We start from the raw sequence: 24,933 nt of genomic DNA, 5'->3' as shown, positions 1-24,933 counted from the left end.
TAGTTTGGTTTGTTTGTTTTGAATTTCGCGCAAAGATATCTTCGTTAACCGTCCATAATTTAGCAGTGTAAGACTAGAGGGAAGGCAGTTAGTCATCACCACTTACCGTCAACTCTTGGGCTACTCTTTTATCAAAGAATAGTGGGGTTGGTCGTAACATTATAACGCCCTCACGGCTGAAAGGACGAGTATGTTTGGTGTGACAGGGATCCGAACTCGCGACCTTCGGATTACGAGTCGAGTGCCTTAACCATCTGGCCATGCCGGGCCGCGACTGGGTTAGTGAGTCTCTAACTTCCTGTGATAATAATTCGAATGTTTTAATTAATTGAATCATGTAATACTGACCAGGTTAGTGAGGTCTCTAATATTCTGTAGTAATAATTCATATGTTTTTATTAATTGGATCATGTAACTTCGACGTGGTTGGTGGGGAAACTACCTTATTTCGAAATTGTTAGGAACAGTTGGTTTAATTAAATAAGCGCACGTAACTAACGTCAAACTGCATATTTCTACTGCATTTTATATTTTTCTTTAATAAATAAAGTGATATTAATGTTTGTTGTTTCCTTATTTGAACATTGTGAAAACATAGTTAAGGTTTAATCAGTTTTTTCCGCTAGATTTAATGGATTGAAGTCTGCGGCTTGTTAGTTTCCGTAAGTCATTTATATCCTCTCCATTTCGTTTGAGGTTCTGTTCACCAAACGTTTAGTCTTTAGTCACATCTCTAATTAGAGAAAATAAAACTCAATAAACGAAGGATCTCAGAAGAGATAACCAACCTTTAAAGGACCGATAGTAATGTGTGTTTTTTGTCTGTTCTGAACTGAAATGTTATTGATTTAAATCCTTAGAACTGTAATACGACACATTATTGTAACTAGATATCACTTAGTAAAATAATTCAACAGGTTGCATTATTGTCGCAAATCCTCTTTCAGTTTGCTGAAATGATCTATACATGTTACGACCGGCAATACCTTTTTTTGAAAGTTTCTGTTGAGCAAAATAAAACAATAAATCAAAACACGTTGAAGGGGTTAAATAGACAACTGAGGATCGAAAAAAATATAGTTCAAGAAGAATGGGAAAAAGAAGTAACATTTTTCAAATCATTGGCTAGGTTTGAGAGTGAAAAAGGGGGGGGGAGAAGAAAATACATCTTACTTTTAGATTAACCTATATCATCATGGTAAAATTTATACGATGATGACCATGTATCTTTGTAAGAGTGTCAATGAGAGAAAATACGTGAGTTGTGTTTATCTTCATTATTTGGTCGCTAATGTTGTGACACTGCTTCTGGCACATTCCTCATAATCATAGCACGTATTACCTTTTATAATCATAGCACGTGTTTTGTTTTCATCTCACAGAAGCTGCTTGAACATATTATCCATTTTTGCACTTCTTCCTCCTTTTGCATTTTCTTTTTCAAATATAATATTTGAACACAAGTATTTCAAGATGTTGTATTTTTTCATAATCTCGCAGTGTAAAATTTTGCATGTTTCGTGCACATAAATGATGCTTTATAGTTATAATTTCTTGACATTTATACGGTTTTTGTTCAGAACCTAGCGTTTACAGTTTTATTGTTTTCATAACAACAGATAATTGCCTGTGTTTGAGCTTTAGTTACTGTCATGCGCAGTTAATCAGTACATGTAGTCTAGCCCTAGGTGACTATATCCATGCTTGTTTAATGTTTCATTTTCTCCTATATTTTCCACCCTTAGGCCGTCTTTGCCAGTTGTATTCCTGAGATCCTAGAGTTAGTTGGAACTAGACCAAAATATGATGGCGAGTACAGACAGGAGCATGGTAAAAGGTACAGAATAGTAACTCCCTTTTAGCTGTTGTGCGCTGGTGTAAACGCATGATTGTGTTTATTGCCGCTAGAGGGGGTTTCTGTTCTCTTCTATAACTGCTGCAATATCGTGATTGTGGTCTCTGCTAGTTATTTGTTTTCCTTCTAAACTCGAAATAACTCTGACTTTCATCCTGCATCAGCTGATTAACTGTTGGTGGTTACCGTTGCTGAAAGATTAACCGATCTAAATATTTTTCAAAAGAATTAGTGTAAAACAGTTTTACAAAGTAATTAAACGTTAGAAATAACTCATTCTCAGACTTCTCCACTTTTTAACCCTCTTGGTATTTCGTTTTTTGAGTCTTAACAAATATACTTTATAATTTTTTTTAAATGAAGAAAGGTAGCTGAAATTATACAATGAATGATGATTCAAAAGAAACACCCAGAAAGCATTTTCAGATAACCTAGCTTTCTCCAAACACGGATGAAACTAAAGTGACCATGATAAAAAACAAAACGTAATTCAGATCTTTACCGATTAAACCACATCTTTGTGTTTAAAAATAAGATTTACATTTTGAATAAAACAAGTGTAGTCGGTTAATCTATCAGCATATCGTGTGTGGCGCTGCTTTTTGTGATGACGCATGACATGTGTTGACACGTCATCCCTGTACTCCTCACGCTCTCTATAGGCTGTCTTCGCAAGCTGGATTCCTGAAATCACGGAGTCAATCAGTCATCTATCCAGGTATGGCAGGGCTTTCAAGCAGGAACTCGGAAAGAGGTATTGTCGTGTTGTTGTGACATAATATGTTGAAAGCGTTGATTTTGTAGAGCTAAACGCTGTTTCCCTTCCTTTTTTTCTTCCATTCCTTCTCTCTATCTATCTCTCTTTTGCACGTGCCTGGTATATTCTCTCTGCACCAACTGACACCCAACTTATGCACGTGGCCGTCTGTTGACTAATCGTAGGCAGTGTTTGCTGGCTGTATCCCGGAGATCATTGACCTGATTGGCTCCCGACCTAAATATGGTGGAACATACAAGTCAGAGAGAGGAAGAAGGTAATACGATTTAAAAATTTATAGTTACGACTTTGCTGTAGAACAGGGTAGATGTCTCCTACCTACACATGTTGTTAACTTTACATAGTAGTTTCAACTTGTAACAGTTGGAAATGTTGGCATTATGATGCAGTTAACTGTTTTTCAAGAACAGGCTATTCCTAGGATTTTAGTTTTATAAACGTAAACTTAAGTTTCATAAATATATATATATATGCATATTTAATATTTTTCGCCATTTCGAAAGCTTTAACAACATGGTAAAAGTTAAGGCTTCCAGCACTTTGTTTTTATTTTCTTATAATTTTCAGTTTTAAAATTCAAAGATATTTAATATTGTAACTTGGATATTGTAGACAGAAAATAAAATTAAAGTGAAAAAATAAGATATTCTACTTAATTTATGCTTTCTCAGGTTTTAATTGTTTTTCTAAAATATGGTTTTAAAGTAATATGAATAATGCCCGGAAATGTTTTTTATTAGTTTACAGCTTCAAAGCATTTAGATATAATAATTACTATAAACGAATAGTAACAAAGAAAAAGGCTTATACTGAAAACTGATACATGTATACGAGTTTTGATCTTCTTTTATATTAAGTTGGAAAAATAACTAGTTTTCCGTTTGACCCAAAGATCTTTGAAATAAATTCGAGGTAAATTAAGTTCGTGAATCTAAATTAGAATCAATGTGGTTATTTTCGAAACTAAATAAACCACTACTTGAGTTTATAGAGATAGAAACCGATAAAATAAAAGATCCAGAAACAACTTTATTTATGGCTGACATTGTGCTATGATGACTTTCTAAAGATATGTTTGTGAATAAGCACCAACTTAATGATTTCTATCTGTTTCTAGTTTTATTAAGTGAATGTGGATTAAAACATTACAAGCTATTATTTAGGCTCAATTATTTAATGAGGTTTAAAGCAGATAGTAAGCGTTTCTTTTAGTATACGTGACTCAAAAATTAAAAACCAGATGAGCTTTCAGGTTCAAATATATGTATATATTTTTCAGCTTTTCAAAGTGACAATTGTGTTATTTTTAGTTTTTTTTAAATCAGTATTCTGTGCGTAAAAAGCCAGGGCCACTCTAAAAACATTGGTTCTAGTAATATTTCGTAACATTTTAATAATTTCATACCATTTGACCTTTTAATATAATTACTTTATACAACTGCTGTGTAACGATAAACCTTTGTTTTATATACTCAAATACGTCATATATGCATTACGTTATCGTAAATATCTCCGTTCAAAGGCACATTGTGGTATGTGGACACATCACATTTGAGTCGGTATCTCATTTTCTTACGGACTTTCTTCATGAAGACAGGGAAGATGTGGATGTGGAAGTCATCTTTTTACACAGGTAAATAAGAAAGTAAATTGGAAAAATAGAAATAAAAGTCTGAAAATAATTGTCAACACAGCAACCTTTAAATAGTGTAAAAAAAAAGTTTAAAATTCTTCAGGGGACGAACAACAAACATTATGTCAGCCAGAAATAATTAACTGATCTTTGAGTAGTAGTGCTACATTGTTAGCAAGAGGTTTGACTAACAACTGTTTTTTATTCTGCTTGCTGCACGTGCAATAAAGTTTGAATACATGTTTGTTGTTGTTTTTTAGTAAGTTTGATGATTTTTTTTTTTTTTGCACGCATCTCAGGAAATCTAGCGATGAAATAGCCATTTTTGTTCGCATGTCTTTTCAAGTAACCGACGGTTACATTAAATCGCGAGCAGTCAATACAAATATTCCGGAAAACGAAGAAAGTATTAAACCAGATCACCGAAATAAGCGAAACAGGACGTATTAACCAGACTAGGGAAAGAGTTGTAAAAAGTGAATGAGACAATATTAATATTTTTCAGTCATGGAAACATTCAAAACATTTAACTCGATAGTGGCACTATAAAAGCCAAGAAAATGTGGCCCCCCAGTGGCTCAGCAGTATGTCTGCGGAATTACAACGCTAAAAACCGGGTTTTGATACCCGTTGTGGACAGAGCACAGATAGCTCATTGTATAGCTTTGTGCTTAACTATAAACAAACAAACAAGAAAGTTTTTCTTTCTTCCTAAGACAACGTTTCGGGTTTTATGATAAGCTCTTCTTCAGGTGTTTTGGTGTTAAAAATGATAGGTGGCAGAAGTTTGGAAAGGCGTTCAGGCGTTTCACCTTGAAGGAAAATGTTGACAGCATTCTTTGGAAAGTTTTTAAAGGAGTTATTGAGAAGCTGATTAGGTCGAGGTGAAGAAGGTAGTTGAAGGTGCGACATAAATAATAAAAAACGTATTCAATCTCTACCTGATTAAGCTAGTATATAGTTTATATTTTTTGTCTGATAGTGTCCGTGGTGAAATTTATTTGGTCAAAGGTTGGTCAATATGGGCTCCTTGTAAGTAGATGAAATTAGTGTTACTAGGTTTCTGTAGTTAACATTTTTGAAGTGTATGATTATCTTGTCACGAATTATCATTTGGTTATTGATTCAAACATGGCTGATATTGTAAAGTGCTGATATTTGTATATTTTAGTTGTGGAGTTTCTTATAATTTATGTAGCACGTAGTGAATAATGAGAACAACTTCATTCAATGATTGGTTGTATAAAGTTTACTGAATATTTTGGTGGTGCAGCCTTCAACCTCCAATCATGCGTGGTTTTACTTTATTCTTCTGTGTTTAAAGTTCAGTTTTGGTATTAGGTAGTCAGATTTGTTTATGCCCAACTAATAAAATTGAGTTTTTATAAGAGAATTCATCCCCCCCATATACACAAATATCTAATTCTTTGGCATAGGAGCAGAGGATATGTTAAATCCGCAGCTGATTGTTACAAATACCGACGACATCAGTCTTAGCCTTTCTCTTGTATACGGTTATACGTTATTGGCAATAGGTAGTCAGATTTTTTATGCCCAACTAATAAAATCGAGTTTTTGTCAGAGAATTCATCCCCCCCATATACACAAATATCTAATTCTTTGGCATAGGAGCAGAGGATATGTTAAATCCGCAGCTGATTGTTACAAATACCGACGACATCAGTCTTAGCCTTTCTCTTGTATACGGTTATACGTTATTGGCAATTTTCTCTGTTCAATTTTAAATGAATCATATTTGTCTGTGTATATATGTATATACAGGCATTTGTTTTTTCTTCGCTTTATGGTATTTAAACCAAAAGTTGATCGCAGTAAAATTGTCTAATCTCCGAACATCTACGGTATTAAATACCAAATCCTTAGCAAGGAAAGTGAAAACATTATGATAAAAAGATAAAATAGAGTTCTGTCAACAACATTCGCGAACCGTCGTCTTAAAAAGAAGGAAAACATTACGCAGGAGAGATCAATAAAAGTTCCAAATTAATGCACTGTCAAAACCAACCTGCAAAAAGAATGACTAAATGTAACCTTGGCAACAGTATTACAATATTAACAACAACAAAATAGAAACAGAATTCTGTAGTGGATTCTAACTTTCATATAGTAACAAAAAGAAAGACGGTGTCGTGATGTAAACGAGATTTTACAAACGTTTCATGTGGATTCAACCAAAGGAAATATTGGTTCACTTTATGTGGATTTTTATGTAACTGGCTATAATTAATTATTATAAATATTTTATTAATGATTAATTACTATTTTAACTCCACCAAATATGTCTCAAGAAAGTGAAATTTCCACTTCTGTAGTAAGATTTCAATATAAAATAATGTATTTCAAGTACGTGAAACTTCAACTTTTATAATAAAATTTCAATAAGTAGTTCTAACTGATAGGCTTGTTTTGGATATTGAAAGACAGAAATTTCTTCAAGTTTTGATCAACAGCTCCATCATCTATAAACTGATATTTTTGAAACTCAGTAAAGAAAAACAACTAAATAACTTAAAAATAAACTTCAGGAATTGGATATTTGATTGGAACAAACAGAATTATTCTGTTGTGTGAAATAAAACCATGATATTAATAAAGTAATGTGAAAGTTTTCCTTTATGAACACAAAATACCTAATAAAGTTATGATAATGTTGGCTATTAGACCATAAATAAGTGATGGATTCGTAAAAGAAATTTCGTAAAAATAGTTTAATATTTAATTTGCCATGAGCAATATGGTGGACCAATAATTTGCCATTTCAAATAACACACCTTAAAAAATTACCAAGGCAGAAAATTTGAGTGGGTGAAATCGTCATGAACAAGGATTTAATGTGAAAAGAACTTAATTTGAACATTCTAAACTTTTTATTTCAGGAAACCACCTGATTTAGAGCTGGAAGGTTTGATAAAACGTCACTTTACTACTGTAGAGTTTTTTCAAGGAAGTGTTATGAGTCCTATTGACCTACAACGGGTAAAGGTACATATCATTTCAGAGTTACAAATAGTTGTCGCTTGATTATTCTATAAGTATTTACGTTTACCAAACACTAAATGACTAATTGAGACAAACCGTAACATTAGTCTTACATCTATGTCTATCAGGTGTTTTTATCGACCACACTGGTGGAATTATTATGTGAATAGTAATACTGATACAGTGTATATTATGTAAACCATATTAATATAGTAGCACAATATTCGTTACACCAACCATACACATCTGGTTGAAGACATCAGTAATGTGGTAATGCAGTGAGGTATATTTAGGAGTACTGACTCCTTACGAATATGAGTATTACCTACTCTATAAAGAAAGTTAACAGAAAATCTATTGTGGAGTTAACTGAATTCCAACTTGACTGGTTTGTGAAAAGAAACCGAATGCAGAATGTTTTGCACTAAAACAGTTAATTACTCGCAAAGCTCAGATGAAAGGTGCTCAAATTTCTCTGTAAGAAGACACTTTTATTAAGGAAACAAACTGAATAAAGTTTACACTGGAAGAATTAACCATTATAATTTTATTTTGATAAGGATTTATCTCCCTTTAGACTAACGTTATCAACATAATCTGGTTTCTTAACAAAAGTTGGGGAGATAAAGTCTTCTGATATTTCTAAATTAGTACATAATCAATGTTGCTACAGAATATATTAGTACAAGTCGAAGGAAATTTCGAGTGCCTTCTTTTGTGTAAAAACATACAAGTACTAAAGGTGAAAATATTTCTAAACAACAAGTGAATAGCACCACAATATTTACGTCACATTCTAAAGTCAGTTAACTTCACAAGATGTTAAATACGATTTTGGAGTCACATCGGATCATAACAGTCTATATTACTATACCCATTTATACTCTATTCAACGACTCTTCATCAGTACAATAGAATTCAGGATAGTTTCCATTGGAAAAGCTCTTTCATAAGACTGTCATGTACAAAATACGCTCCAGTTTCCCAGCGCCTATTTCAACAGCCAGGTAGCACACAAATTTATAGTCACTGCATCCGACTTCCTGACTCTTACGTATTCATATGCGATATCCACGAATACTTGTTTCATTCTCAATATACTTGAGGTATGTCACAGATTAATGGATATGTTGCTGAAGTAACTACTATGCACGTGACTTATGTCACTTTTCCAAATGTAGAGGCTTTTTGATGATACTGCTTACTATTATCTGGGTCACCTGTACAGCTTATGTCATTGATCTTTGTAGATTGACACCACAAGCAACTTAGTCCGTTTTTTTCCAGTGTCATTAAGTGTAAAAGATATCCCTATCTTGGAAATTCTAAATACCCGGGCTGAACGCGTCTACATGACTTGATTGTGTGGTTATTTTCCCAAAAGTGACTAATTTTCGGGGGATCGAAATATTTGATAATACCAACCAATATGAAAATGTAGTTCTGATAAATTCTCTTCCACTGCGACTTACTGATTTCCACGTTCAAAATTGTCTTGCTATAAGTGCTTAAAACCATGTACAATACAAGCCCCGCACACCATAGTGTGAATAATTTAGAAAAACCTTTTTGTGATCGAGAAATATTCTCCTTTCCAAATTAAATAGTAAAGAAACAACTACTGTGCTTTACATTTCATATTCATCATTCAATACGCCTTCAATCAATAAATCAAATAAAAAATTACAGTAAAAATAACGCGAATACACAATGTGTATTTGGTATCTTTCTTACTTTTGTACGGACTGGCATGGCCTAGCGCGTTAAGGCGTGCGCTTCGTAATCTGAGGGTTGCGGTTCGAATCCCCGTCACAACAAACATGCTCGCCCTTTCAACTGTGGGGACGATATAATGTGACAGTCAATCCCACTATTCGTTGGTAAAAGATAGCTCAAGAGTTGGCGGTAGGTGATGCTGCCTTCCCTTTAGCCTTACACTGCTAAATTAGGGACGGCTAGCACAGATAGCCCTCGAGTAGCTTTGTGCGAAATTCCAAAACAAACATTACTTTTGTATTTTACGACACTACAAACGCACAGTACAGAATAGCAGCATGCTTAAAGGTTTGGTTTGTTTTTCAATTTCGCGCAAAGCTCCACGAGGGCTATCTGCGCTAGCCGTCCCTAATTTAGCAGTGTAAGAGTAAAGGGAAGGCAGCATCACCCACCGCCAACTCTTGAGCTATCTTTTACCAACGAATAGTGGGATTGACTGTCACATTATATCGTCCCCACAGTTGAAAGGGCGAGCATGTTTGTTGTGACGGGGATTCGAACCGCAACCCTCGGATTACGAGTCGAGTGCCTTAACCACTTGTCCACGTCGGGCCGTATCCACGGTGAACAAAGTGAAGATAGCCCAATGGATCACAAATATAAACTCTTAAACAATGATGATCAATGAAAAAGTCAGCACAGCATGGAAATACCATTTAAAGAAACTAGCATTTACGATTCCGACTATAGTTAATTCAACAAGGTAATACACTCTTTAGAATAAATAGTATAAAACAGTACAGTTACAAACACATTTCAGCGTAAAAAAAGCCCTTTAACGAAGATTAAATAAAACAACGCAACAGAAATCCACACTTTCACACTGACTTTTATGTATTTATAGTCTAGTAACACTCTTAACATTGCTTTACTTGAACTTTTAGATTTTAATCTATTTTAGCTTTTCACTACGTGTTTATAGTAAGACACGTTTTCTTTTACAATAAAGATCGTTTACCGTGAAACCTTTTCTTGGAAAATTCTTCTTTTAAATATAAACCATCATCTGTTAGTTTTAAAGAATAGCAGTGCAAGTCATTAAGGTGAAAGGCCCAGCCTTTCGTTGGTAAAAGAGTAGCTTAAGAGTTGGCGGTGGGTGGTGATGATTAGCTGCCTTTCCTCTGGTCTTACACTGCTAAATTAGGGACGGCTAGCGCAGAGAGCCCTCGTGTAGCTTTGCGCAAAATTCAAACTAAACTTAAGGTGAAAATACTTGAAATTTTTGTTAATAAAACAGTTTTAGTTTCATGGATTTTTAAGATAAAATAGTTTTAATACATCGAATATTTGAGCTCACAAAATAATAACTACGTAAAACATGCAGAATGCTTTAGCTTTATAAAAATACTCACGTTAGACTCAATACTTGAACTTTACAAATAAAAAGTTTCTTTAGATTAAAATACACTTTGGTTTTACAAAAAAAAATAAAACATCAACAGTTCCATGCTTTCACATAATAATTCAAAGTGTATAAAACGTTTTGTTCTACATATTTACTCCAAACAATCTGTATAAAACATTGTTAGCCAATAAATTTCTTGGAGTATATAACAAATCTATTCCTCTTATCATGGCGACCTCGAGTAACGCATTTTGCCATTATTTTTGTCTTTTCCTTCCGTCTCCTATCTTTAATCAGCTCAACATAGGCTATAGATGGTGACTTGGCTGTATGGGCACCATGAAGGTTCGACTCCAGAACACTAGTAGAGGGTACTTTCAGGATGATCCAACATTGTCAGTGACTGAAATGACTGGATTCATAGATTCCTAGGTGATAGCCTCTGAAGAACCCTACATGCTAGAGATTAGCACTAGTAGGAACTCTTCTTTAGCTGCAGCAAGATTTAGGGTCGGTTCTGGAGTTATGTGTATATCAGAGTATTCATCTAAGTTATTGATAACAGGTTAAGAGGAGTCTGGAAGTATTTAATTGTGATTATGGAAGTTTAAAGTGAAAAAACAATAAATAAAGAAAGGTCAAGTTTTCACTTTTATATGTTTGGATTGATCAAACTGATTTCTTATAAATCAGAAATTCAGTTGGTAGTGTAAGATTGAAATTTGTAACAGTGACATATGGAAAATAGTATAGTTACCACTCTCATGCCATGAGTCACCATTGTCTAAGTGCTAGAAACAGAACTTAGTTTCATCACGGGTAGAAGGGGCTAACATTAGCTGTATGAGTTTCTACAAAATTGAAGTACATCCGGCTATTTTACAAGCACTTACTGCCCTCTCTTGACCATTAAATGCGATCAACTCAAGTAATGTACCTTCACTCTGATGCAAACAAGGTTTATTAGTTTTTTGGGTGATGAGAAGTTTAATTCAAGCAGAGATTAATGAATGAAAACTTTAATTAATAACTTATCGTTAAAATGAAACAAATAATATACTCTTAAAATCCCTTACTCAGATTTTGATGTGTAGTGACATAAAACTGTCAAAAATTGGATTTAACCAACACAGTACAGTTCACACTGCAACAGTTGTCTCAATCACTACTACATTTAGCCTATCTGAAGTTTTGTAGAACCATGTCATTAGGAGAAACGCCACATCGGCATTGGATATAACAGATATGATGTAACTGATATATTGTTTCCCAGTATCATTTACTTTCAATCAGAAATTCTTGTGATTAATAAAATACTGCTTAAACTGTACGTCTAATGAAATGTTTCAATTTTAAGAAATGTACACATTATGTATAAACCAATGAAAACATAGGATGTTTTCCACTGATGTGACGCATAAAGTGCGTTCAATGATTTCATTTCTTACAGATAATTTTACTTGTTTACAAATATCAAAGTTTTGCCAACTTGAACAATTTACTCTCACGATCATTAATGCTTGAAAGTCATGTAACACAATGTTCTCCTTTAATGCAGTGAAATCAAAGTAATTACTATTATCTTACCAGTCCTGGGGTTAGAGTGTTTTATTTGTAATCTGTGAGCCACAGAACCAAAACCTGTCACTGAACATGCTTGACTTCTCACCTAAGGGCGCATTAAGATGTGACGGTCAAACCAACTATTCAGTGTAAAGAGTAGCTCAAGAGTTGGTGGTGTTTTGACTAGCTGTCTTCCCTCTAGTCTATCACTTCAACATTATAGACCACTTGTGCAGATAGCCTTCGAGTAGATTGGCGCGAAATTCAACAAACAAACTTTATTTTATTAGGGAAAGTTCACGAGCTCACAAATATTTCAGTTCTAGAAACAGAATATATTCTCTCACGCACGAACATCAATTAAATGTTAGATGTAATGTGGCAAAAGCTAAGAATTACATTTCAACATCCTAACATTCTAGCATTTACGCTGTATAATAATTTTGTGGCGATCAAACATTGGTCGTTGTCAAGGTTGGTAGCTTATAGGATCATCAAGCAATAAACTGTAATTAATAGCTTTATATAAATAACTATTGATTACTAACTAGTTTTGTCTTACGTTTAGGCTGCCATTTTATAGAAGTCCAAAGAAAGCCTATACCTCTGTTGATAGTGGGCGGGCTTTGATCCTGAATTTATGTGATAGAAATTTGCTTAACTATTTACTTTACTGGGGTAGTCTCTTTCTATATAAGCTAGTTATTCTACCAGCTGTTACTTAAGCACTTTGCTCTGCCACGTCAGCCTGGTATAAGTTCGACTCTGAGGCGCCATCCATTTTCAGGTCTATGTTTTTCATAAAATTTGATCTGAGTGCTCAGAAAACATGAATCAAAAGTATTTTCAGCATAAAGATGCATTATAACCCCAAGTAATCAGTTCCAGTTTTGTCAGCTGTTCATATTAAGGCATTAAGTTTAGTAACATCGGCCGTAACTGACTATCATACAATGTCCCTAGACATCCTATTATTAACAGATGCTCAATAGCTCAGAAAGCAAGTAATGCTACTTCCCATCAGTCGTTAATCTAATAATCAACTAACTGCCTTAAGTGTTGATCAAACAGTTAATACCTGTCGTAATGATCAAGATGTCAACGTTTGTATCTCAATGAATTATCAGCATATTCTTCCTCAAGTAACATCTCTGAGACTAACAATATAAGTAATGCTAGTTACCAGTTAATGTCAGTTATCTATCTGCATGAAATGTTATAATGTAGTCTAGGTTTTTGTTCTCACTCCCCTTGAATGCTGGGGAATTATCTGTTTCATCTACCATAGATCTGAGACTGCTTGTATAGTTTGCCCACTGTGGAATGTAAGTTAAAACAACTGAGACACTTATGTTATCATGAGTGTCAGTACTTAGGGAGTCTTGCTCCCTATTTTTGGTTATTAGAGTAAAGTGTAGGTAACGTGTCTTCCAACTCTACACGGTTCTGAGCCTTCATTCAACCTCGAGTTGTATCAGTGGTGTATTTATTTTCTTACCACACAGATCGACATTACCTTTCTTGCTTCCTTGCCTGGTGCGGACTTCATCTTCCAACAGCACTTCCATTTTTCTTCTGACCACAGATGACAATAAACACTAGTGTGGTTCAACTTCATTTATTATAGTGCCCGTACAGACCTCTCTTCAGACGTCCATGCCTCCTCCATGCAGGATTTAAGGATCAGAAGTAGAACATCAGCTTAAAGCTTCATATTTTGATTATTCACTGTGATTGAAGTCGTGGACTTCTCCTAGATGTGCAACATTTTTTAATTGTGATTTATCTACAGAAAGACATTATTCCTCAAACTCACAAATTTTTCATCTGGTCCATGTTTTACCAAAACTCGAAAGTACAGAGTACAAAAGAAACACCGAAAAGTGTATTTATTAAATATATGTAAAAATCTAGAAAATCGGATATTGGAGTCACTGCACGAATATTTTAGCCTTAGTGCTTTGCCATTTAGTATTTTAAAGTGTACTGATGTTTTAAAGATTCGATTAGTACCATATCTATATAAAGGTTTAACAGAAAATGTATCACGGAGCTAAAATAATTTCTGATCTCGCTGAATTGAGGAAAGAAACAAGACTCAACTTTCACAGCAAAACTAAAACACTTTATTCATTCTGCACACGAAGCAGAGAAACACAACTCAATCAGTCGAGGAAGACGAAAGACAGTTACACTTAAATCCATGAAGAAAAATCTGAATAAAAGTTTATTCTGACTAGACTTAGAAAACCAATCACGGTATACTTGTATGAATAGGGTCAAGTCTTCCATAGTGCCTTTGTCACCCACACCACCTGGTCATCTGTTTTGCAGAATTAGAGAAAAATGGACGTCAGGTATTTTTAAGCCTATAAATAAGTTTTAGTTTAAAATACTTCAGTAAAATTTAAGGACTTTTCCAGCCACATTTAATAGGAAGTAAATACATTCCAATATAGAGATTACGCTTGGCAGCGTGTGAACAGTAAAGTAATTAATTAGCCATCGAATTTCACAGCCTGTTATTTACTCATACGCACACATGCGCAAGCGAAATTTTTTTTAAATTTGTTCACCTTTTAAACTAAAGAGAAAAGAAACATTTAGTATGTTTGATGTACTTCAGCAGCATACATATGTGAACCATATTAACGTGGTAGTACAATAAATACTGTGTGATGAACTGTACTGACGTCGAAAATAGTAGCTATAAAATGGAGCCCGGCATGGCCAAGCGTATTAAGGCGTGCGACTCGTAATCTGACGCGGTTCGCATCCCCGTCGCGCCAAACATGCTCGCTCTTTCAGCCGTGGGGGCGTTATGAAGTGACAGTCAATCCCACTATTCGTTGGTAAAAGAGTAGCTCAAGAGTTGGAGGTGGGTGATGATGACTCGCTGCCTTCTCTCTAGTCTTACACTGCTAAATTAGGGACGGCTAGCACAGATAGCCGTCGAGTAGCTTTGTGCAAAATTAAAAAAAAAAAAACAAGCTATAAAATGAATCGAACTGCACTGGTAATACAGTCGCTACAGGGTAAATTGAATTAATAACGTATTACAAATGCTTTAATGTATACCGTTCTGTTAAATTAATGCACTGTTATAATATTGATCGTATAGATATGGGAATAACATGATATATACAATGGACCTGACTGATGCAGTAGTATCAACTTGTAACTTCTAATCATAAAGTACAGTGAAAGATCCCGATTTGATAGTACCTGTAATGTCAACCGCATTAATGTGACAGTACAGTAGTTTTAATGTGAACCGTACTGATTTCATAATAGAGTAGCTCTAATACGAACCACACTGATGTGGTAGTTCAGTAGCTGTAGTGTGAACCGTAGTGACATTGTAGTGCAAAAACCAATATGAAGTGTGATCGTCATGTGTACACTTGTTTCAATGACAGTACCACTATAACCACCAATATTATAATAAACATCAACAGGAAGTCTTCGAAATATTACACAGTGGTTATTGTCTTGGATACTATCCTATCAACAACAACTTTAGTCATGGCCACCACTAGAAAGCCCTCGAGAACTTTTCAAGTGGACACTTTCAGCGCTAGTATCCTAATAACCACTATTTCTTGTTTCAACCCTCACCAAAAAGTTCTACAGGTAATATACAGTAGATTTCATTTCCAAAATCAGTGCCTATAAATAATCACTACCTTAAGTAAATTTATATATCAAGAACTTTCATAGAGTAAAAATGCTTCCCAAGACAATGTGATAGATTAGGTATTGTTTCATAGACCACGTGATATTTATTTTAGGTACATGAAGCCGATGCATGTTTGGTGCTGGCGAACAAGTACTGTTTGGATCCTGATGCAGAAGATGCTGCGAACATCATGCGAGTTATCTCTATTAAAAACTACTCTGATGATATTCGGGTTATCATCCAGTTGATGCAGTATCACAATAAGGTTAGTCTATACGTATGTTTATTGTATTCACAATTATATACAGTATCACAATAAGGTTAGTCTATACGTATGTTTATTGTATTCACAATTATATATAGTACCACAATAAGATTAGTCTATACGTATTCACAATTATATACAGTATCACAAGAAGGGTAGTCTATACGTGTTTATTGTATTCACAATTATATACAGTATAACAATATGGTTAGGGCATCATTTCGCACGCTGAGGGTCGTGAGTTCTAATCTCCTTCCCACCAAACATGCTCATCCTTTCAATCGTGGGAGCATTATAAGGTGACGGTTGATTCCACTGTTTATTAATAAAAGAGTAGCCTAAAAGTTGGCGGTGTGATGGTGATGACTAGCTGCCTTCCTCTAGTCTTACACTGCTAAATTAGACATGGCTAGAGCAGGTATTCCTCGTGTAGGTTTGCGCAAAATTCAAAACAAACAAATTTTCGTATATATTTGTTTCTTTTTATTATTAACATTAAATGATCAATATTTACAATAATTAAAATAGCATTTAGCTACACCTTCAATTCAATTACTTTTTTATCAAATCATTTAAAAAAACATTTACATGTATTCGACAGTGTCCATGTTGTGTGGTATATAATAAAGTTATACATATGTGTGTGTGTCTTTGTTAAGGGTTTCGTTTAAAATTAGACAAAATATTTGGACGTCTCACTCGTTAGTTTCTCTATTAAAAGATTTTTCCTACGCCCATATACTTTTGACGGGTCTAGAAAGAATAAATCACATATTTCAAACAGATTTTTTCAAAGTGGGCGTCGATTGCAAACTACAGTGCTTTTATTAAATAACAAAAATACAACTCGTGATAACTATGATTTATACCATTGGGCGTTAACTCTATTATCTTTTTATACGGAAATATACATATGTGATTATAACGATCGATTTGTTTTATGTATCTTTTTGCTATCACTATTTCAAAATTCATAAAATAAATAAATTTACTGTAAATTCGACTTTAAGAATAAGAATAATAAAAAAAGACATGTTTGATGACCCAGTAGTTGGACTGAGTTATGAAAAATGCATGGTTAGTGACGCACGTTTGTTGTAGATGGTTATGAGAAAATTATTTTTAGTGCGTCAAAAAGGAACTTTCCAAGCACGTTGGAATGTCGTCATATGTTGGTATCCTGGTGCCATTGGCGGTATAAGCATAATGATGAATCGTCTAAAGTTAGCAGAAAACGTTTAGTTACGAACTCGTCCAATTTAACATCGTCACTAGCTGGAAATCTAGCACTCCAATATGCTGTTTTTTCCTTCATTTCCATTTTCCAGTAACACACACCTGCACAAAAGTTTAATGAACTCCTGGGTCTAACATGTGTTACATATTATAATTTATCTCAGACGGGTCTATGATTTATAATGTTACGTACGTTACGTATTACTATTTCAAATAACCGAAAATTTGAATTTAGAAGTTACTTAAATGTCGATATATATTCAATTTATTTTCCAAGAAGATTGATACGTACAGTTTTCTTTCTTAACACGAATATATTTTAATATACAAACAATAATACAACTTATAATAATGGTTATTACAAATAATGGTTTATATACAAGAGTTTTACAAACTTACAAACAATACCGAGTCTTCTATCAGGTCTGGAATTGAATATATTCTATATTGATACACAGCTACACTTCACTTGATGGCTTAAAGCACACGTAAGTTTTTCAACGACGACAACATGTAATGTTCTCGTAGAAATACTAACGTCCGAAATTAATTCACTGAAATTCAAAATCTATTAACAATCTTGGTCAAATATCTGTAGTTTTCTGATTAATTGGCATTTATCACAACTATACCTTCCGAGGTTTATAATATTCTAACTGTAACTGAACAAACAGTATTCTATCTCTGCGTCTCGGCGCGTCGGTTTATTTACTTTCAAGCGAGATTCTCGAATGTTCTCCAATAATCGAAGATACGCTAGTGTTTTCGTGAAACATATATGTTGATTTTTACATTCGAGAATCTTCTATAAATTTACATAACAAGCGGAACTTGCGCAATACATATCCAGCAATATTCATGACATGCATCAAACTAAAACAAACACAAATATTGAAATAAATGCATTACGGTAAATCCGTTACACATATTTTTAACCTGCACTAATAGTACTGTTATACTTTTCTTTCACTAGAAATGAATAGCCGTGTGCGTTAAACAAACTAAATATATCATGGTTGTATCAGCTAAAACTGTGGAGAAACGTCACTTTTGTTATGTGTATATGTATATAAATATAAAAGTAAAAATGAACTAATCACGAACTAGATATGGAAATTAAAGCTTCACGTGACGGTATTAAGGTCGTTTATTCGCAGTTAGGCGTTTCATGCTTCACTGATCACACTGCATTATAAAATGGCGGGAAAATACAGAACATTAGTATGTTCGATTGTTGATGAGAACGTCATCATAGTCACGTGATTTATAAAATTTTCAATCATAAAATTATTCATACCACTATTTTAGAGGAATTTCATTTAATTCCGTCTTATATTTTCCAACCTTATAGAATGGTATTACACTGAATTTCGGGTGCTTTTCCTTCGCACACTGGTCTAAATGTTTACTCAGTTCGATTTGTCGCAATTCTGTGTGATTTATCTGTTGTCTGTGGATAGTCATCCTGTTTTTTAATTGGTTCCCAGTCTGCTCAATATAATCCAATCCACAACCTGCACATTTTATGCAATATATTAGAATTTTTGATATACCGTCCATCTCTGTGTTGATATGAAAAGTTTCTCCCGAACTTCTGAATTTTAAGTCTTTGCTTTCCTGAATAAGTTCACATGTTTTGCAATGTGAGTGACCGCATCGTTTGGCCCAGTGTTCCTTGGTTGACTGCTTAAACTCCGAATTTGTAAGAATTCGTTTCAAATTAGGGTCTTGTCTCTGGCTTTCCACCCAAGTTGCGTTAGCCAGATTTTATAGACTTTCTTTTTCTGATCCGTGGAGTATTTCCTTTGATGTTTGGATTATCTTGTAAATATCTGGATCATTTGGATTGTGTGTTTGTACCAAATGTATTTTTTTTTTGTCATCGTTTTCTCTTTGTTTGACTGTCCTCAGGGTTTCCACTGGTATATTGGGCAGACCGGGGATCAATTGAAGAACGGGATGACTCTCCACAGACAACAGATAAACCACCAAGAATTGCGACAAATAGAACTGAGTAAACATTTAGACCAATGTGCGAAGGAAAAACACCCGAAACTCAATGTAATACCATTCTATAAGGTTAGAGAAGACTGTGAGGAAACGAAAAAAACTATGGAAAAACAGTTTATTCATAAATATAAACCGGAATTAAATGAAATTCCTCTAAAATAGTGGTATGAATAATTTTGTGAATGAAAACTTTACAAATAACGTGACTCTAATAGTGTTCTCATCAACAATCGAACATACTAATATTCTGTATTTTCCCGCCATTTTATAATGCAGTGTGATCAGTGACGCATGAAACACGTAACTGCAAATAAATGACTTTGATACCGTTATGTAGAGCTTTAATTTCTATATATATTTCTAACCGCTAAAAGAAGGTTCGAGGACAAATTTCAATTACCACTTCTTGTTTTTTCCTAATCGTATTAATTTGTTACTGGATTATTATCAGTTCCAACTTAAATAGAATAACGTAAGACCAAAATAAATGCGACATTCTTTTATTTAATAAGTTGCTATCGCAAAGTGTTTCGGAACGGTCGGTAAGGTTAGGGTACTGGAGTGTTTGTTTTTTAATTTCGTGCAAAGCTACGAATAGTGGGATTGACCACAACATTATAACGCCCCCAGGGCAGAAAGGGCGAGCATGTTTGGTGCGAGGGGGATTCGAACCCGCGACCCTCAGATTACGAGTCGAACGCCTTAACCCACCTGGCCATGCCGGATCTATTTCGTGACGAACTACAGAAGTAAGCAGCCATTAACATGAAGGAATTATTTTTATTAAATGTTTATTGTTTGAACATTTTGTATTTTACTTCTTAGCTGTTACCTAATATTCTTCTAAGTGTTCGTAATTTGGAAGTTAAATGCAGAGTGTAAATTTAGAAATCATAGGCTGCATAGTGTTCACTCAAGATATTTGTTAATTTCTTTTACAGAAATATTGGTTTTCTATTATAAGATGATGAGGAAATAAACAGGTATTAACAATTCTAAATAAAGACATGTATGTTTTTAAAGTTACTGTGTTAGCAGTTTTCACTGTAACAATGACAAATATCTTTGAAAATAAAAATTACTGTGTGATAAGTACATACAAAGCACACTGTCCCTTTACAATTTGAAATATATCTAATTTTATATTCAAATCAAAATGTTATTTTCCTTTTTTCAATAGTACAACTATTTTTAACTCCAATAAATGGAAATTCCTCATTTTGACATAAATAACTTTGGTATCTAAGCTACCAGGTGTTATGTATATTTTGATGTGTTTTTCTCGTTTAATATTTGAAGAAATCAATAAGTAGATAATCAAGTGTAAGAAACTTTGGGAAGCTCTTTTATTTTTCCACATTGCTTTTAGACTTTTTTTTTTTTCTATAATGTTATTATCGCAAGGAAGAAGCGGTAATAGTTTTTCTTTTAAACAAGAGAAAGTGAAGTCGTTGCTGGCCTGTTTAGCTCTACAATTTCTAGAGCAGCTTTTCGAGAATTTACCCACTTGTTTCTCACTTCTACTACATCTTCTAGTTTACGATCTTATTTTATACCAGAGTAACTTTGTTTTCGTTGCCATTATTACCCCGACATGGCGTCTTCTATTACCTTGTGGTTTTACTTTTCTGCTTAAAAAGGTTTACAGCTTTTAGTGTTTTTGAGATGGTTTCTGTAGTGTAATCAGGCTGCTTATCTCTGTCTTCATCTTCAACTCGAAGAGAGGTTCATCTTGCTTCTGCACCTAAAGTAACTCTGAAAGAAGCCTAAGAACCTTATTCAGTGAAATAATATTGAAACTATAATTTTCTGGTGTAAATTTATTTTACACTGACTTTAAAATATGGAAGAAAGTTTGAGTTATAATAGAAAATATGGAAACGACATACGTCTGGAGATGTTTTAATGTCTGTACAGTATAAAATACCTTGACGAAACTTTAACCATGAATACTCTGCCTGAACAATCTATCAAATAATAAAATACCTTATGTTATTCTAAACACAATATCAAGTCAAAGTGCCTCAAAAATAATCTACCTTCAGCTTCCTTTTTTTTTTTTGAGTTAGTATTTCGTTTACGAAAATAGTACTAACTTGGTTGTATTAACATTTTAGAATCACCGTTGTAAGACCAAAATGTTTGTTATTAGGCCTAGCTTTCGAACAATACGAGACACATTAAACACCGCCTTCTCGTGTAATTGTGCTGATGTATAATTTTTCTGCTGTTCTTTGTTTTAGGCCTATCTCTTGAACATACCCAGCTGGAACTGGAAACGAGGAGACGATGTTATTTGCGTTTCTGAGCTAAAATTAGGGTTTATTGCTCAGAGTTGCTTAGCACCTGGTTTCTCTACCATGATGTCAAATTTGTTTGCCATGCGATCTTACAAAACTGTGAGTATGTTTTTCCGCTTCATTCATTGAAAAGCTTACGGTATGTTTAGAAGTATAAGTAAAGCTAGCATTTCAAGATTTAGTTATAAAATGAATTTAATGTTATAATAAAATAGTTATTGTTTATAGTTGGACATTATTATCATACAAACCTAACCACACTATACCAAAATCTCTCACAAATTTACGTTTAATTTTTTAATTAGTTAGTAAACAGTGAAAGGATAATATATAAACAGAAAAAAAATACCATTATAGTTTGATTATTACTGTTATAACGTAAGATACGTAAAACATTTTAGAACAAATTCTTGTCATTGTTCTATATGTTATTTGTGTGTTTTCATTAACAATTGCGTGCAGTTGGCGGGAATTTTTCTTCCAAATAGTATGATATATTACTGATTTATAGTGTCTCGTTCATTCTTTTTTTTTCACTTTGTATACTGTTTTTCAATTCCTTTAACATACAGTTTCTCATAGAATGAATTAATAATTTTAATAGACTATTTGACTACTTGTGTATGAGTATCTCATTAAACAAGCGTATGTGTCTCTTGTCTTGGTAAAATGCTTGATAGAATAACTGTTTGTGGAACTAAATCGTGAATAATTCTGTATTAACTTTTAGTAAGTACATCACTTTTTTCTATTTTATTAGCTATATTTTTGCCCCCCGCTGGTACAGCGGTAAGTCTACGGAGTTACAACGCTAAAATCAGGGGTTCAATTTCCCTCGGTGAGCTCAGCAGATAGCCCGATGTGGCTTTATAAGAAAGCACACACACACAGCTATATTTTTGAGCGCCAAGAATACCAAGCATGGGGCACGTGTATATCCGATTTGAATTTATAACTCATCAGGATCTTTACCCACCTATCCTTAAATTGAAATTCTTTTAGGCAGGATTAGATGAAATTAATCTGTGAGACCTTGGGTGACAATACATCGATCGAAAGGATTTTTACCCACTGATACAAAACCATAAATAGATTTCAAATCGATCAAAAGATGACGGAGCCACGAACTACAAGTTTATACTTATAAAACAAGAGGGAGTTATCAATAGCCGCGGCCCTGGAACTTCTTTTAGGCAGAATTAAAGTGAATTAATCTACGAGGGCTGTTCAAAAAATACGCGGAATGTTTGAATTGCTCGGCTCTAGTTGGTTCCAGGGGAATCCGCTTGGTGTCGCTAGGTTTGCACAGATCAGCTGATTACTACGCCATTTCCCGATTGCAGATATCTTCATTTGTGTATTAGCTACGCGGTCTTAAGTGAAGTGCGATTTTTTCATTTGGCGGATTTCAGAATGAATAACCTGAAGGAGCAACGACTTGCTGTGAAATTTTGTGTTAAACTTGGAAAATCTGCGACTGAAACTTTTGTTATGCTTCACACAGCTTACGTTGATGTTGCTATGAAGCGTGCGGCATGTTTCAAGTGGCATGAACGTTTTAAGGATGGTCGACAGTCCATTGAAAATGATGAGCATCCTGGACGTCCTTCCACGTCAACTGACGACCCACACGTCGACAAAATCAACAACGGGCAAATCGACGTCTGACTGTCAGGGAGCTTGCTGAAGAGTGTGGGATATCAGTTGGATCTTGTTACGAGATTTGACCGAAGAAATTGAAGATGCACCGCGTTGCTGCGAAATTCGGCCCTCAGAACTCGTGAGTTTTTGGGCAAACACTCGATCACTGTTCTTCTCCCCCCCTACTCACCTGACCTTGCTCCTTGCGATCTTTTCTTGTTCCTCAAACTCAAAAGACCCTTGAAAGGAAGAAGATTTGAGACGATTCCCGAGATTAAGGCAAATGCGACAAAGGAGCTGGAGGACATTACAAAAGAAGCGTACCAGGACTGTTTCAACAAGTGGAAACACCGTTGGGATACGTGTGTGCGTTGGGGAGGAGAGTACTTTGAAGGGGTCCCAGACCTGTAACTTCTAAATAAAGTACATTTTGTTTTATGACGTCAGTCTGCGTATTTTTTGAACAGACCTCGTATGATGCCGTGGATATGGTAAAATACATCATGTAATTATATCTGAAGTGGATCAAGAGATGATGGAACTATGAACTGAAAGTTTGTACTTGAAAAACGAAAAGAACTAAGAGTTCTTTTACACGACTAAGAACATGAATCCCTTAAGCCTCAAGATAATACGTTTCCTGCAGTATTCTGTTAATAAATAAGATAATTAAAAGGACGCTTTCTATCTAAATATAGTACGTCACAAATGTCGGCAAATTTAACTTCAAATATGTAATGTTTGTAGATATTATGAGGTACCAATTAAATACAGTGGAACCCCTCTAAGCGGCCACCCCTCAGATTCGGTCACCCCTTGAAAGCGGTCATTCAATCACAGTCCCTCTTTTTGTTTACATAATCCCTAATTATGTACAGTGTAACCCCTCTAATCAGACCAGTTTGTCTTAGTCCCGAAGGTGACTGCTTTAGAGGGGTTCCACTGGAATATTTAAAACAACAAAAACTCCAGAAATTCCCATGCGAAAACTAATAGAGAAATTCGATAATTCTCTGTCAATTAAATACAATATTACCTTATTTGCTTCTTTATAACAATTAAAGTAGTAAATTATCAGACGTATTTCTGTGCAAAACTGATGTGGGAAATGAACTAAAGTATTTCTATAAAGTAGTTTTGGTTAAGACTAACTCGCGTATTTCTGTATAATAATTAAGGTGTACGATTAGGTGAGACACTACCTTACATAATAATTCTATATTTTTACAGACATCGCAACCTCCCAGTTAGTTCCACAAACTAGTTTAAGCATCATGCCTCTTAGTTCCACCGCTCTAATTGCGAGAGAAAGTATGGCGGTTAATTCAACTGTTGTTACTACAAGAATTATCGCAATTAATTTCACTGATCTTGTTACTATAAGAACTATCTTGACTAATTCCACTGTTCTTATTACTATAGAAATTGTATTTAGTTCTACTACTCTAAAGAAATCTAGCAGTTACTTCTACTGCTCTGGTTATTAAACGAATTATAGTATTGGTCTAGGGATAATTATGACGATTACTTCCCTGTCATCATTAGTAAAAGAAATATTGCTGCTGTCTGCTTTTGTTACTAAGATATATATAGACGATCGTTCATTTACTTACAGTAAGAATCATTGATGTATAGTAGATTTCTTTTGTAGAAGAATTATCGCTAATATGCTTCTAGCATTGCCGAAAGAAATATCGAGGCTATTATTTTTTTGGCCCTTCTATACTTAAAGAAAATTCGCAATTGTTTCTACTATTCCGCTCTAATAGACAAAATACTATGGTTGGTGTTACGTCAACCACTATAATATAAATAAATATTCAATAATTTTATGTTTCGTCTGAATCTTTGG

At 34.3% G+C, this 24,933-nt stretch overlaps 1 protein-coding gene across 1 annotated transcript in view; it reads left to right on the top strand.

Annotated features, from left to right (window-relative positions):
• Positions 1-24,933, top strand: part of LOC143229545 (calcium-activated potassium channel slowpoke-like) — a 162,627-nt gene that overhangs the window by 92,242 nt on the left and 45,452 nt on the right. The window contains exons 8-12 of the mRNA XM_076462028.1: positions 2,798-2,889; positions 4,156-4,266; positions 7,164-7,269; positions 15,742-15,894; positions 21,384-21,539. Of these exons, the coding sequence (XP_076318143.1) occupies positions 2,798-2,889; positions 4,156-4,266; positions 7,164-7,269; positions 15,742-15,894; positions 21,384-21,539 (618 nt within the window). The remainder of the gene's footprint in view (positions 1-2,797; positions 2,890-4,155; positions 4,267-7,163; positions 7,270-15,741; positions 15,895-21,383; positions 21,540-24,933) is intronic.

The sequence above is a fragment of the Tachypleus tridentatus genome, chromosome 10 (assembly GCF_004210375.1).
Source record: "Tachypleus tridentatus isolate NWPU-2018 chromosome 10, ASM421037v1, whole genome shotgun sequence".
Classification (NCBI taxonomy): domain Eukaryota; kingdom Metazoa; phylum Arthropoda; class Merostomata; order Xiphosura; family Limulidae; genus Tachypleus; species Tachypleus tridentatus.
This window is presented reverse-complemented; position numbering and strand designations above follow the sequence as displayed.